Source organism: Scardinius erythrophthalmus, assembly GCF_964197995.2.
Source record: "Scardinius erythrophthalmus genome assembly, chromosome: 12".
Taxonomy (NCBI): Eukaryota; Metazoa; Chordata; class Actinopteri; order Cypriniformes; family Leuciscidae; genus Scardinius; species Scardinius erythrophthalmus.
In genome coordinates, this window is record NC_138232.1 from 10402983 (window position 1) to 10419301 (window position 16319).

The 16319-nt window shown below is 35.9% G+C and overlaps 2 protein-coding genes across 2 annotated transcripts; one reads left to right on the forward strand and one right to left on the reverse strand.

Moving 5' to 3' along the window:
- cav3 (caveolin 3) lies at window positions 1-3947 on the forward strand. The gene is made up of 2 exons (XM_081381252.1): window positions 1-543; window positions 2007-3947. Exons 1-2 carry the CDS (start codon window positions 433-435, stop codon window positions 2346-2348), a joined length of 453 nt encoding a protein of 150 aa, XP_081237378.1. The 5' UTR covers window positions 1-432; the 3' UTR covers window positions 2349-3947.
- On the reverse strand, window positions 3592-16093 carry oxtra (oxytocin receptor a). Its single transcript, XM_081381251.1, has 3 exons — window positions 15996-16093; window positions 14528-15631; window positions 3592-5355 (listed from the first exon to the last, which is right to left on the reverse strand). Exons 2-3 carry the CDS (start codon window positions 15438-15440, stop codon window positions 5105-5107), a joined length of 1164 nt encoding a protein of 387 aa, XP_081237377.1. The 5' UTR covers window positions 15441-15631; window positions 15996-16093; the 3' UTR covers window positions 3592-5104.
- Window positions 16094-16319: the final 226 nt, after the last annotated feature.

The window sequence follows — 16319 nt, forward strand, 5'->3', positions numbered from 1 at the left end:
ACAGTGGAAATTCATGCCACAGTGCAACTCCTGCCTGGCTGACCCCGCAGCCGTGTGTGAAATGTGACATGGTCCCTGGTTTCCCCTTCAAGAGGTGCTTTTACCAAGTGTGTGAGTTATGGACTGGGCAGTATGGGCTGTGTGGGGCAGAATAGGTTATGGGTGGGGGTAGAAGAGGGTAACGTACTGAGTGAGACAGTCAGCGTGAGCAAGAGAGAGAGACAGGAGCCCTGGCCGGTGCAGCTGTCCCTCGCATTCCAGGCGTGTCGTCAGTCCACAGATTGGAGAATTAACTGGGACTAGTGGACTGTGGGGCCATTCCGACACTTTTCCTTCAGGCGATAACTTAGTTTGCTTTACTCTCCTTCCTTTCGGACACTTCTGCAATACATAAATCCTGCTCTGACCAGTCTTGGGCCAGAGGCCCCCAATATGGCGGACCAGTATAACACCAACGAGGAGAAAATCCTGAGGGATAGTCACACCAAGGAGATTGACTTGATCAACAGGGACCCAAAGCAGATCAATGAAGACGTTGTGAAGGTATGTGTGTTTTTGGTTTGACAGAATACTTTGTGCTAACAAATTTGACACTCAAACTTGAAATGCCATTTAAATAAAAAGAAAAAAAACTTGTTGGTTTTGGGAAGTATTTGCAGAAATGAATAGCTTGCAAAAAAAAAAAAGTAGATTACCTTTTTGTTCAGTCAAAATAGCACTATAAGCATATATTTGACAAATAGCTATAAATACATTTTGAGAAACTGATCAAGCATGCAAACTATTCACTAACTTCCTAAATGGTGGAATTGATATGAGTGGATTGATCTGGTCCGTAGAGACAGACTTGCTTGTGTGTGAGCTGCACTACACTTTATGATGCAGCGACACGGCATGACCCAAAAATAGCACCAAACCTACTTCTGCCAGGACAGGCCATACTATCAGTATTTATAGAAGGAGGTAAAAGGGTGTGTCAGACAGTAAACTGTATGACTTCTTCAGGAGCTCCCATGTGTTTAAATAATTCACTAGATTAGTTGGGGAAATTGTGCTATTTATTGATCCGTGTATATAAATTTATACAGGATGGTAAAATTACACTATGGTGTTCTTTCACTGTTGACTGTGAGTGTAAGATCAATGTTGTCATCAGCAAGACATTGTGTACTTCTTACTATATATAGATATGTAATAAACAGTATATAAACATTGAGAAGTACACAAAGTGTTGTTAATGACAATAGTGATCTCACCCTCATAGTTCTATCTATCTATCTAGAGTCACATGATCCTTCAGATCCTTCATTCTAATATGCTGATTTGGTAAAACATTTGATATTACAATCAATATTGAAAATTTGTGCTGCTAAATGTTTATATATATATATATATATATATATATATATATATATAAACTATATATAAGGCTATATATATATTGTTTCGGAAACTGCTATACATTTTCTTGTATTTTCACAATTTATCTGAAACCTTTGATCAATTTAATGTATCTTTGATGAATTTCTTTCTTTTCTCTTTCTTTCTCTTTCTTTTTTCTAGATTTAGATTTCCAATAATCTCCCTCTCATTTCAGTTTAATTCCAAATGTTGTCAGTACTGCGCGTTATAGAGTCCAAACTGCATTTAGTATATTTACTGCATATTAGTTCTCTGTCAGCTCTTAAATAGAGGTTACATAAAGATTTGAAATACCTTACTGAAATAGTTCCTCTACTCTCTATAGTTGTTACGAGATTGAAGCTAAAATAAACAAGCTGCCTTTTCCTGATGGGGGGGATTTTGGTATCAAATGTCGCTGTTTGGAGAATTAATCATCATCCATTTTAGGAGCACAACCAGAAGCAAACCCATGCCGCATGCCTGCCAAATCACATTGACTGTTGTTTGCTCAATAGGCTAATCTTTGGCAGCAAATCTCTGGTTCTTGCAAATTTATACTAGCCAGTAATGTTACCATATCTTTTCCCCCCCAATAATCCCAGGTGGATTTTGAGGATGTGATAGCCGAGCCCGATGGCACCCACAGTATGGATGGAGTGTGGAAGGCCAGCTACACCACCTTCACCGTCTCCAAGTACTGGTGCTACCGAGTGCTGTCCGCCATCTTTGGCATCCCAGTGGCGCTGCTCTGGGGCTTCTGTTTCGCCTGCATCTCCTTCTGTCACATTTGGGCAGTTATGCCCTGCATTAAGAGCTATCTGATCGAGACCCAGTGCCTGAGTCGAATCTACTCTCTCTGCATCCACACCTTCTGTGACCCCTTTTTCGAAGCTCTGGGAAAAATTTTCAGCAGTGTGCGGGTGGCATTACGCAAAGAGGTTTAGATTTCCTAGACATGTCAAGGTTTACATGTTCGGTCCTTGGAAGAAAATGTTTTATTTTACAAACAGCTGATTTTGGGTAAAAGTTTCCTAAAAATGAAAGAAATGCATATGCTGCCCTGCATTGTTTTATGTTCTCAGTGTATGCAAGAGGCTTTGGGAGCAATTCAGAATTAGGCAACCTGCTTGTTCAGAGAGACACACTGTATTTATGATGACAGTGCATCTCTGACTGACAATGGAGAATAAGTCTTATCTGATATCATGGGGTTTCTAAGTTTGACAGATTAAAATTGGTATGTTGCTGAGTGTGGTATTTTTATCATGATAATGTCAGGCGTATTCTGTACAACTACTAATTAAACATTTCATTTTAAACAATAATGGTTTGAATTGTGCTTTATATATACTAGGTAAAAAAAATGAATGTGTATGTGTTTTTTTGTGTTTTTTTTTTGCTCTAGCTTCATTTGTGTAAAGCAAATTTACAGTTTGCCACCGAATAGGACATTAGATATGATTCATTTAAACTGATGCAATGAATTCATGATGTAATGTTTCATTCTTTTTAAGACACTTTTCCCTTTCCACAAATAAATATGAAAGTGTACGGCTGTCACAAATATATAATGATTATACAGTGTGATAAATTTGCTTTCAACTCTTCACTTTAGATGGCTTTTTTTATATTCCACTTGTCAACACATTTACTCACAGTTAGACATCAACACATACAATTTATTTCAATAAATAAAATCTACAGCTACACATATTAAATGTAAATAGGCATTATATTTTTCAGGAGGAAAAATCAGTAGCTTTTTAAATGGTAAAGTAACAATAGTTTCAGTGAATAGAGTATTTAAACCTTATAAAATAAATATATTTTGCTGATAATACTGCCTTTATCATTTTCTCTTTTCCTTCTCATCTTGCAGCACTCGTGACCAATTATGTCAAATTTCCTTGTCCTCTTAAACATGTTTTCTTCAGACTATTTTATAAAGATGAAGCAACAAACATAATCATAAGTATTTAGAGCAATATTAAGCAAAATATGTAAGTGGAATAAACACTTTAATCTTACTGATTACAATACTCTTTCACACAAGACAAACATCCATAAAAGAGTAAACAACCAGTCCTTCACTTTTAAAAACAAATCAGGTGTTTGTCATATTTGATTACCATGATGCATTGCAGAAACATTTTGCAAAGAGATGTGGTCCTCTAAGCTGGACAGTAAAGTTTACATGTAAAATAATGAAGAAAAGCGATAACAAGAACATGAATGTGTCAAGAATGAAAAGTGCTCGTGTTCTTAAAACAAACAAACAAACAAACAAAAAATATATTTTGATTTTTGATTTTCAAGTTCATTAAAAATGAGCAACTGGCCATATTTCTCAGTAGCCCATCTTGTATTCAAATCTGCATGTACTGTAAGCTGTTTTGTGTAGCGAGTGACAGTTGCCTCCTTATAATGCATAAGGGGTGTTTCCACGACAACGATGTATTAAAAATGAAATGTCATTGCATTTTTGTGTACAGGCAACGACTTGTCAAAATGATCCCTGATTAAACGGATCCGCTAAAACGACTAAAAACGCTGTATTATTCATGCCAGGCCAGTAGTTGGCGATGTCACTTTGTAAAGAAACACTACGCGCCTACAGACTGAACACGTAATACGCATACGCATGCGCATGACGTCACCGTTTTCACAAAGTATCGTTTTTGTTGTTTACATGGAGACGATAACGGTATCATTTTCAAAGACGTGCACTTTGAATCCCGTTTTCAAAAGTTTGCATTTTCAGGCCCCCAAAATGCCATGGAAAATGACCGGCCAAAACACATAAAAAGTTTTAAATATTTTGTTGAAAACGGTGTCGTGTAAACAGCTCATGAAATGATATAGTCCTACTGTCGTCTTCAGTAAAAAGTATGTCAACTTCATCTTTGACAATAAGTAGTGAAATTTGTATTACTTTTCACTGCTTTTCTTTCCTTTTTTTCTGAATAAGCATAAGGTTGAGTAATGGATGACAAAATTTTCATTTTTGGGTGAACTATTCCTTTAAGGTTCAGTGGTTGTGCATGTTTACATCACATTTACACTTGGACACTCTAAGACACATTTAAGACCGACAGAAATCCGATCTGGTGGCTTGAAAATCGGCCAAGTGTAAATCCATCTAGCTGTTCAGGCCATATGCAAACTTTGCTCCTCCTGAACAGATCTATGTCAGTGAACGAAGCTTTTATGCGGCACATAACAGCTGTTGTGTTTTGTACCACAATCATCAGAGCTAATTCCCCCACATCCTGCTTTCATGAGCTACATCAAGCACAGCAAATTTTGGTGCCCAGCACCAAGACACATTTATGAGGTCAAACGAAATGTGTATGCACATCTAGATAGCCATTCAAACGATGAAGACGGGTGACTAGACCATAAACATGGCCAGAATCGAACAACGATTCCTCTGTAATGTTTAGAAACACAATACATGAAGGTAAGGAACAGAAGACTGCTGCATGCTCAATGTCCTCAGAGATAAGAATACGGGTGAAAAGAAGTGGAGTCATTAAAATGGCATTCTGAATGATTCCCAAACGAAAACACAGCCGAAGGAAACCGAGCGTGACATTTAGCCTGCATTGCAGTCTTGTGTGGCTTTACATTTTAGCTTTCTTTGTCCTTCATCTGACTTTCAAATCGTTAAGCAAACAAAAGGATTTGAGGTGCATCTGGTTTATGTGACGGAGGTCTGGGTGATACTCCGCTGGCTGCTGGTACTTTTGATGACGTAGGTGGAGGAGTTGCTCTTACGGGAATCTTGCTCCGGATCATAGCGGCATTGAGAGGACTTCAGATAGAGCGTGGAACAGCAAAGCAGGTTCTGCTTAAGGTCATGGAAGAGATGGCCAGCAAAAAACATGTAGATCCAGGGGTTACAGCAGCTGTTCAGACTGGCCAGCAGCATGGAGATGATAAAGGGCGTTGCTGTAGAGGAAAAGAAACGGCTTTAACTAAACAATGTAAAGAGCAGAACACACATTGTATTCCAACTGTGTGGTCTAGTTTTAACCTTAGGTTAAATATTCTGCGCTGTCAGTGCTTTCATAATATTGTGTCTAATGTATTTAATTATATATTGACTATAAATAAAGGTTCTTTATTGGCATTGATGGTTCCATAAAGAACCTTTAACATCCATCACATTTCCATTCCACAAAATGTATACATATAGTGGAAACATGCTTTTGAGATTTTTTTAAAAAAATGTTCTTCACACTAACAAAAACTGCTCACTGAAAGGTTCTTTGAGGAACCAAAATGGTTCTTCTATGGCAGGGGTCTCCAACCTTTATTCATTTAAGAGATACTTTTTAAAAATGAAAGTGGCCAAGAGCTACTCATGTAATACAATACATAAATCTCTAAAATAATGTCTCATAACTTTCATATTAACAACTATCCAAACTGTTTTAGACCTAAAGAGTCTTTGTAGGCCTATACAGGCCTAAAAATGTTTTATATAAAATTGTACTTTGCATAGTATACTGTAAAAACACATAATTATAATTATAGCCATTTTAGTTGATCATAGTTGATCATAACTAGAGATGAAATGGCATGAAAATTTCATTGCATGATTATGTTGACCAAAATGAGCACGGTTATGACAGAATCCTGTTTAAAAAGTATTAATACTTCACAATGAAATCAATTCACCAAGTTTTATGTCGAAAACCAGCAAATAACAAATAATTATCTATGGCATCACTGCGAAAATCCATGTCCATGTTTTGGGAGATGCTGATAGTTATTTGTTGAAATTACACACTTACACATTACATACGTCTCTGCTGTCTCCTTGTATGGATTTTAATTAAACATAAAGTGAGAACATAAAATTATATGAATCATTAATGTTAAAATTATTTTCTTAATTTGATATACACAAGCACAGAGGGAAAATTAATAAGTTCAATAATTGCACATGACCTCAATTTCATATCATAAATAATTGTAACCAAAGTTAAAATGCATTATAATATATGCAGACTCCTTGTTACATCTGAAATTAGTTGTTCGTTATGTGTCTTGGTGCATTATACATTCTAAAGGTGTGTTCAATGAATAGATAAGTATTAATATATTGTAAGTGTGGTTAACAATGCATTATAAGGTTAATTACAAGGCATAATTAATTTATTAAAGATACTTGATAACACTTTAGTTTAGGGTCCAATTCTCACTTTTAACTAGTTGCTAGCATGCATATTACTAGGATATTGTCTGTTTATTACTTATAAAGCACATATTAATGTTTTATTCTGCATGACCAAATTCTACATCCCTTTATACCCCATACCTAAACTTAACATCTACCTCACTATTAATAAGCAGTATTTGGAGTTTATTGAGGCAAAGGTTGTAGTGAAAAGTCATTTCTGAGTTGCTTTTACTCAAGTGACACTTGCCAACAAACAATTTGTGTTCAATAATCATTGACGAAAAGGGAAGCCCAATTTCCAAAGCCCAAGTGCAGGAAACTGAATCTTTGCATAACATTCCGCTTTAAATGAAGCGTGAAACAACACAAGGAAGGTTTCATTTCAGAAAGTTCGACATCAAAACAGAGCTTGAACAAAAATAACTTGAAACTCTCAGTGAGTGGCGCGCATGCACATCTACTTTAAAGCTACACTGTGTGATTTTTACCCCCATCTAGCGGTGAAATTGTATATGACTACCCAGTGAATATTAGTTTCTGTTCCTCTCAATTCCGAGGGCGTTTTAACTCCTACGGTGGCCGTATTATTCCAAGATTAACATAGCGTCCAGTTATCGACTTCATCCATGACAATAATAAACAATACATCTAAAATGAATAAAACTACAGGACAGATGTCAGGAGGTAAACGTCACCCTTGGAATCGGCTATCCCAGCATAATCAGATTAGGCTCGTTACAATGTGTACAAAGTAAAAGCAATTAAAAATAACTAAAATTTACAGTGTCCTTTTTTTTTAAATAGCTTAAAAAATTGCGCCTTTAAAACTATTCATCACCTGTGATACGTCGCAGCACAGATTTATGTTACAAGGTAAACAATACTTTTTCACCATTGACGCGAGGAAAAGTAACGCAAGTTATACTAGAGGTCATTCTGGGGTTATGCACAACCATGCTATGGTTAGACAAGCAACTATAAAACTTCGAATTTACACAAATGAATTACAACAGGCTGAATTACCTGTCGAGAAGAAAGCAGGCATCCTCGGCGTCCGTTTTAAAATCGTCTCCTCATGAGCTCTTTCCATCTGGGAAAAGTTACTCCAATATTGACTATGGTCTTGCTGATTTGTCTGTCGCGTTGACGTTTTAATTCTCTCTTTCAAATGTGAGTACGCACGCACGCGCGCGCGCGCGCACGCACACACACACACACACACACACACACACACACACCACACTATCTTTCAAATCTGCCGGCCGGCACTCGCGAGCTCGCGAATAATCTCCCCCTCGCATTCGTCACGGTGTCACTGAGTGAAAAACGCAAAAGGCGAAGCTTGAATTTACAGGTATGTCCTTCTTTGGCTAATGTAGTTTCAAGATGGAGGGGCAACATGGCGACCGGCATTCGAACCCCTCACCCGTATGTACTTTCAATGGCAGATTATAAACTTAAGAGAATACTTTATTACTTGAAATAAGTAAATATACATTAATGAGCACATATATTTTTGAAAGAACTAAGTGTTTTTTGCTAAGAATCAACTAAAAAAGTTACACAGTGTAGCTTTAATAGTGAGAATTGGACCCTAAACTAAAGTGTGTAAGTAAAGTGTTACCAATAATAATTCAAAGTTGTAAATAAAACAAAGATTAAATGACTATGTTTTACAAGAAAATACTATTTCAATCTTTCTAATTCAAAAATTCACATTTAATTCAATGTTACTTGCCGTTTCTTTGTAATTATTTAAAAAAAAAAATCAGAGTGAAAATTGTTTCAAAGGAAATCCTACACTATTGGGGTTATTATTTTTCAGTATAAGAGTGATATTTCCTGCCGAACTGATATTTGAGAGCTATGTATTTAGAAGTCCTGTATTTAACCTCATACAGAGCAATACCTCAGATCTAATATTAGCACAGATCGAATCTAAATGAACAACAGCAATCTGGGAAAGATGAAAACAAATCACTGGGAAGACATTAGACACTAATTCAACAGTCATTTGCAAATGAAGCGATTTATTTTGGCTAAAGTATCTTAATGAGGGCCTGTGCCACTGTACTGTTTATCTTTAGAAGTCCAGAAAGGAAAAAGGAAAACAGGGAAAGCTTCAGTGTCATTCAGCACAGTTTCCCAAGCTTTGTGCTTTATCACTATCTCCAATCTTGTAGGGATAAGAATAACCTATATGGCATTGAAAAAATAATTGGTTTGAGAAGTATGATGTCAGATGACTTCTTTAAAAAAAATAAAAAACAATGTTGGTGGACTGTGGTTTAATCATGCAATCTGTCACTGAGCTGTCCTTCTTAAAGATCTTATACAAGCAGACAAATATAGACAGAATAAACAACAGATTGTTTCCTAGCTCATAACAATGCTGAAAGATCTGCTAAGCTAGAAAGCAGGAGATGATTGACTAAGGTAAACTTATTTTGCTCCTATTTACATTAAAGCAATGAGCCAATCAAGGTCATTCATTACTGGGGTATTATCATCGTGGGAAAGAGATGTTCTCAGGCATGAGTAAAAGTGAAAACCATGGTTTGTAGTCACTTATAGCTTCTTTAAAACGATGGCAAAATATGACTGTTCAAAAGTTTGGAGTCATTATGTTTTTAAAAGAAATTAATACTTTTATTCAGCAAGGAAGCATTACATTTATCAAAAGAAAAAGTAAAGCCATTTATAACGTTCAAATAAATGCTGTTCTTCTTAACTTTCTATTCATCAAAGAATCTTGGAGAAAAAAAGGATCACTGTTTCCACAAATTTAAATTTACCCCAACACTGGAAATAGAAATACAGAATGTGCAGTCCATAGAAATAGAAATTCTGCAACGGGTTCAAGTTTGTCAAGAGTTGACCAACAGAAAGCTGCTTGGTTTCAAAACGACTTCTGTGTGAGCCGTGCTTCATACATCTACACACTGTTGGCAATGAATCTTTTTAGTCTGCACGATTTTGCATTCATTTTGCTAATGTGATCGTATCTTAAGACAACAATTTGACAATCAATGTTCAGGTATTTTCACTTGAGGGGAAAAAAATATCCAAAACCTGCAAATAATATGCATATAGAAAACCAGGTCAAAAATCTGAGCACTAACATGGTCTGAATCACCATTAGAATACTGATATGACTTTGCCATACTTGAGTAGTCCTCAAATACTATTGTTAGTATGCAAAGAGGAAATGAGAAGCAGGTGATAGTAATCAAAAGTCTGACTGACTGTGTACTGCGATTAAACGTGACATGCCTATTGAGGTCTATGTATATGGGCTGTGAAATAAATACATTCTCCTGAGAAAATGATGACGCATGAGGGTAAAAAAGAAGAATCTGATACATGAACCATGATTCCATCGAAGCCCTTTTCCCAAAAAGTCTTTCAGAAAATACTGTGGTGCATTTTAAAAAGACATGTCTGTGTCAGGAATAGAGAAACAACCACAGATGTTGCACTGGTTAGGCTATGTAGGGGAAAAAAACACCTAGAGGGAAAAGCATCCAGAGGAAGTAATATCTTGAAAATCAGTTATGCCGGTCTTGACAGTACACCACAGGCTCTACAGAAGAGCTGAGAACATCTTAAAACATAGTGTATAAACTATGAAACCACACATTTATGTGCATTCACGCGAAAAAAAAGGTCTGAATATGGAGAAACGGAGAACAGCTAATGCTGCCTTCACGTGCTATCAGTAAGTAAGCATTTCCTAGTTAAAAATTGGACATAAATGCCCTGTCAAGTCGTATTTACTACTGGAAAACTTTGAGATCATTTTGATAACCGAGTTTTATATAAAAACTTTAAAAATGGCGGAGGAGAGAACGATTGCTGCCGTTGACTGGTATTCTTTTTTATTTTTTTTCCACAACAGCTACATCGCCTTGTCTTGTCATTAATGTAGTGCTTATTTACATATATGAATAACCATTTGAAGCAAATTTTATGATTTACAGTACACTGTACACAGCGAAAATGGCATGTATTTGACACAAACTCTAGATCTAGATAGCTGTGAATATATTCAATAGTGCTGGTATTTTATAGGGTTGTCAACGAATGGGACATTCTGGCTTAAAATAAGATTTCTACAAGAAATAGGCAAGAATAAACTTGCAACAGAAGCAAACTCAACTGATTTTGTATCCTCAATATGTCCTGAGTAAGGGAAAAAAAAGCCCAGAAGAATCCCATTAGGGGAAAGTTTCGAAAAAGATCCAAATATAGCCTATTCATTATTTTTCTTACATGAATATGGTACAATTTTTAACCTTTAGATATCACCATGAAAATTACTGAGTTGATTACTTGCATCAAGACAAACAAAAAATGTATTACAAGTTTTTTTAAATGGTTTGTTAACATGGACAAACGGTGCATAATCTAATTACGTATGTGCTAATTTGCATAAATACCACAACAGATCTAAACACTGAGTTTAGCCAGGTGAAAATATCTTGTTGAATCTTGTTGACACATAACAGTAAAATTCTTAAAGTTAAAGTTAAAGTTAAACCATGACCATCACAGGTTTTCAAGAAGACCAAACCAGTAATTAATAATATCATTTTTGGTGGGTAAAAAAAATCATATTAATGTTCTGTACACATTGATTAAATAAGGTTGACAAGAACCTTTTTTTTTTTTCAGTGTACATTTGTGTCCAATTGTGTGGTCATTCGCATCAAACATCCAGACACAAAGTTTCTCCGTTTGATCCTTCAGTCTCTCAGAGTAAAGGAAATTGAATTTAGAAATGAAGGAGTAAGCAACAAACCCAGATAGGGCTCCAGTCAAGAGTATTGCTTTTCTGTTTGCTAGTTTCAACCTCCTATTTGTGCTGAGCTCACAGGAGTCAGAGAAAACTGGGCAAGCACATCTCTGGACTATCGGAAGTTAGATCAATGAACAGAGAGAGAGAATGAAATCCTTTAATATGAAGCAATGAAAAAGAGTTTCCAGCATGCAAAAGTGCTTTGTTCTGCACACTTCAAGTAAGATTTACAGAACATTTGAACAGGATGCAAAGCTAGAAGATGATCTACTTAAGTACTTTTTTTTCATCAGGCTAAAAGCTATTATAGTATTAAGGTACTTGATCTTTAAAACACTACTGTTAAAAATTTCGGGATCAGTAAATCGTTTTGAATGTTGAATCTATAGGCTGCATTTATTTGATCAAAAATACAGTGAAAAAGTAATATTGTGAAATATTATTATTTAAAATCACTGTCTGTTTGTTTTTTGAATATACTTAAATATAATTTATTCCTGTGATGGCAAAACTGAATTTTCAGCAGCCATTACTACAGTCCTCAGTCTTACATTATCTTTCAGAAATAATATGCCGATTTGGTGCTTAAGAAACATTTCTTATTATTATCAGTGTTGCGAACCTATAATACATTTTTGAAAAGAACAGCATTGATTAGAAATATTTTTTTTTTTTGTTTACTTTCACATTTGATCAGTGTCCTTGCTGGATAATAATTAAAAAATCTTTCATACCCCAAACATTTGAACAGTTGTGTATATTTACAAAACGAAGATAAAAGGTCCATGCAATTTTAGAAGCCCTATACAGGTCAGTGAGTGTAATTTGTCCTAATGTTTTACTGTTAAAAAAAGGTGATTTTTCTCTTGTAATTAAAGTAAGAATCAAGGAGATGAGAACAAATCTAGTGGCCAAACCTGTAATGACATTGTCAAACTAAACGGTCTCAAAATAAAGCAAACATATGCAAGTTCAACAAGAAGTGGCTGTTTTCGGCTTTTATTTAATCTTATTATAGCCGCAGCTGAGGTTTGAACACATCAGATCATCAGCGTTATAAATCTAATCAATTGGTCTCGGCCAAAAGAAACATATTGTTTCACACATTTGGGGAAATGTCATTAGTAACTGCATTCCATATGGCTGTGTCAGTCACTGTTTATGTATAAATCTGTTCAGAGTTGTCTTAATATTTATGCTTTGTGAATGTTGTCCTGAACTTGCCATGATGTGGGAATAATCATGGTTAAATATTTTGTATAGTGGAGGTCATGATGCAAGTCAGTATCTCACACTCTCTTTACTCTGAGTCTGATAATCTTACATTTTTCTCTCTGAAGTGTACGACTTGTGACCTGACCTTACTCTCTTTATTGCAGGACAAACATGGTAAATCTCATGGCAAGAACATTGTTCACTGACATTTTATTTCAAACACACAAGAGACGCCATGCAGTGACCTTGTAACTCTGATGAATCCAACTTTTGAGCTTAACAATCCATCAATTGGTATGTTTAAATAATGTATTGTTTATGTAAGCTCAAAAGTTTTAGGGTTCCTAAATGTCTCCTTCGTACTGAAAACTTGGACTTTTGTGTGCATGTAAAAACATTTGACTTTATGCAAACAATTTATCGATCGAGCACATGATTTCATCAAATGTAATGCAGCATTAATGCCATATAGCTGCATCATTCTATTATTCAAAACAACTGTTATTTATCACCAGTTCTCCCTGGATTTATTTGGATGGGTGATTTCTCATACTGCAGACGGTCATGATTTAAGCGGTGTAGCTCTTCTGAATATTAATGTTTCCCCGAGGCCGGTCTTTATAGCTCTGGCGTTTATAGCGGAGTACATCTGTAGTGATTTAAAAGTAAGATGCCCACCAAAGCAATCCTCGATCTGGACTGATAGAACCTTATTCATCTTATCCAATGAATTGCAATACATTAAAACCAGCTTCTTTTCTTGTGCCTTGAAAAGAACACTTGAAAGAACAAAATAGTCATGGTCAGGAACCAACTCCCAAGAACTCGGCTACCATTTTAATTTGGTCGGCTACATCTTAACTGTGTAGTGCCTGTGCCAGACTGATAATTGTATATATTAAACTTTAAACCATTTGAACGTGAGAATAGTTTAGCATGTTCAAGTATGATAGAAGAAAATAAATCAGTCTAGAAGAAAGTGAGATGGGGAAAGTTTCTTTAAGTAAAGTTACAGACTTCCAATAGCAAACAGCCTTCCTAATTGACCAACAAACTGATTGAGCCTATAGTGTATAAGCTAGAATCCCTTGTTTAATTAGTGAGGTAGGGTGAATTCAGATTGATTGGGTCACTTTTTGCCATCGAGATGGCTGGCTAGAAAAATATATATTTAAGTTTTCTTTAATTTATCTAGCCTATTTTTCATTTGTTGACTGATATTTTGCAAATACCGACCTTATTTTTTAAATGTCATTTTATGTTTTCATGATTTAGTCCTATTAACTATTAAGTTTATGAAAAAACACTTGTGATTATTATTATAATGCCTCTTACCATTAAAATGTTTGTGGTTGATTAATGGCTGACCTGTAATAACTAATTTGTGATAACTTTAACCGTATAGTCTTGATATCAGTTTTGTTAGCAGTTTAATAACTTAGATAACCTAAAAGATTATTTATTTTAGATAGATAGATAGATAGATAGATAGATAGATAGATAGATAGATAGATAGATAGATAGATAGATAGATAGATAGATAGATAGATAGATAGATAGATAGATAGATAGATAGATAGATAGAACTATGAGGGTGAGATCACAATTGTCATTAACAACACTTTGTGTATTTCTCACTGTTTATATACTGTTTTAAAAAAAGTTTTTTTTTTTAAATAAGAATAAACCTTGGCTACTGTATAAGTTCAAGAAATATACAGAAGCAAAATTGGGGTGGGAAAACTTTTGTAACTTCCCCAAAATAGCAATAAAATGAAAAATCCCCAGACTAACCAACTGTTATTCGAACTTCCCTCACCGATGCCATAAACTACAGTTAACAATGAGCCCTCGTCTCCATTATAATCAATTTCGCATAGGCCTACAGATAAAACGCTTATCAAACTGTTCAAGAAACTTACCTTCTCTTGGTGCTTCAGGATCCCATGCCGACCACATCTGAACGGAGAAAAACGGAGTCCAGCACACTATATAAGCCAGTACGATGACAAAGGTCATTTTGACAGTGGTGATTTTGGCCTTGGAAATAAGTTTGACGCTGCTGACCCGAGTGAGCGCGGTGCTTTTCTTTGCTTTGGTTGTGAGAGTGATACACGGGTCCTTATTCGTCTTCCTTTTAAAGTTTTGCCATATTTTAAAGCTTATAAGTCCGTAGCAGACGCTCAGAATGGTCACTGGTATGATGTATATTGTCAGACTAATCCATGTTATGTAGGCTTTCGCTCCCCAAGGCTGCACGAAATCTCCCCAGCAATCGTATACTCCTGATCCTGAACCCACCTCCCGTAAGGAGAATATATAAACCTGTGGGATGCTTAAAAGTAAGCTTAGTGCCCACGAACAAATCACGTAACAACGGTCCTTTCGCTTGTGTAAAGAACGGAGTGGCTGACAGATTGCCATACATCTGTCTATGGACATCAAGACCAGCATGTACGTTGAGGCGAACATCCCAACGGTCTGAAGATATTTCACCAACCTGCAAAGTATGTCTGGTCCATAAAAGCGAAATGTGATGTCCCAGATGAGTTGAGGAAGAACCTGGAAGACAGCCACGACCAGGTCTGCGATGCTGAGGTGCTTCATGAAGTAATACATGCGAGATTGACTGTGCTTGGCTGTGTGGATTGCAATAAGGACGCAAAGGTTACCGGCTAAGGCCAGGAAGAGCACCAAGGACAGTACAGTAACTTCCACTTTTGCCACCTCTTCGTTCCGTTTCAGGGGGTTCACCGTCTGGTTCACGACGTAAGTTTCATTGGTGACGCTGGAGTTTCTAGTTGACTCATTGAAAGCCCAAAGAATGTCCTCCATGGTGCCAAAAACGCACACCTGCTTCTCCACAAATGTCAGAGAACTTATTATTTTTCCTTGCGCATAATCAGCCAGTACATAGGCAGCCTTTTAGCTTTACAGGTGGCACTGTGAGGATCTCCAGGAACAGGGAAAGCCCTTTGCTGCTCGGTGATGATCCCTCAGTTGTTCTCAACCTTTACTGCTGTGAACTATACACACAATAAACATTATATATATATATATATATATATATATTTATATATATACACACACACACACACACACACACACAATAAGCATTATATATATATATATATACACACATACATATAAATATATACATATATATATATATATATATATATATATATATATTGTTATCCAGCACATTTAACATGTAACCTTTAACTGGTAGCCTTATAAGCATGTTTTTAATGAATTATAAATTAAATAGATGCATTAATCCAGTAATTTTCCATTTAAAGATTATAAAAAATATAACTTAATTGTATTTTAACATTGAACCTATATTTTAACATTGTAAATATAATTTTTAATTGTGCAAGTACTTACAATTATTATCCATTTTATTAGTTTTCCAGCTGGCAGAGTTGGTGTAAAGCAGAGTCCTAGACGTGGAGAACCTCCTTTGCTCTCACTCGGCTCGCACTGAATGGAGCGCGTCACGATATCACCACTTATACATCTTCTCAATGGTTCTCCTTACCCAAACATACCAATGACTTCCACTAGGGGTCCGTGTGCTCTATTGCAAATCAGTATGCTCCTCTGAAACGGTCCTAAGCCTGAATGGCATCATTTTTATTTATTTTTTCAGTTTGCTTTTTGTTTGTATGTTTACAGCCTTAATAATCTTTCCTTTTTATTAGGCATTTA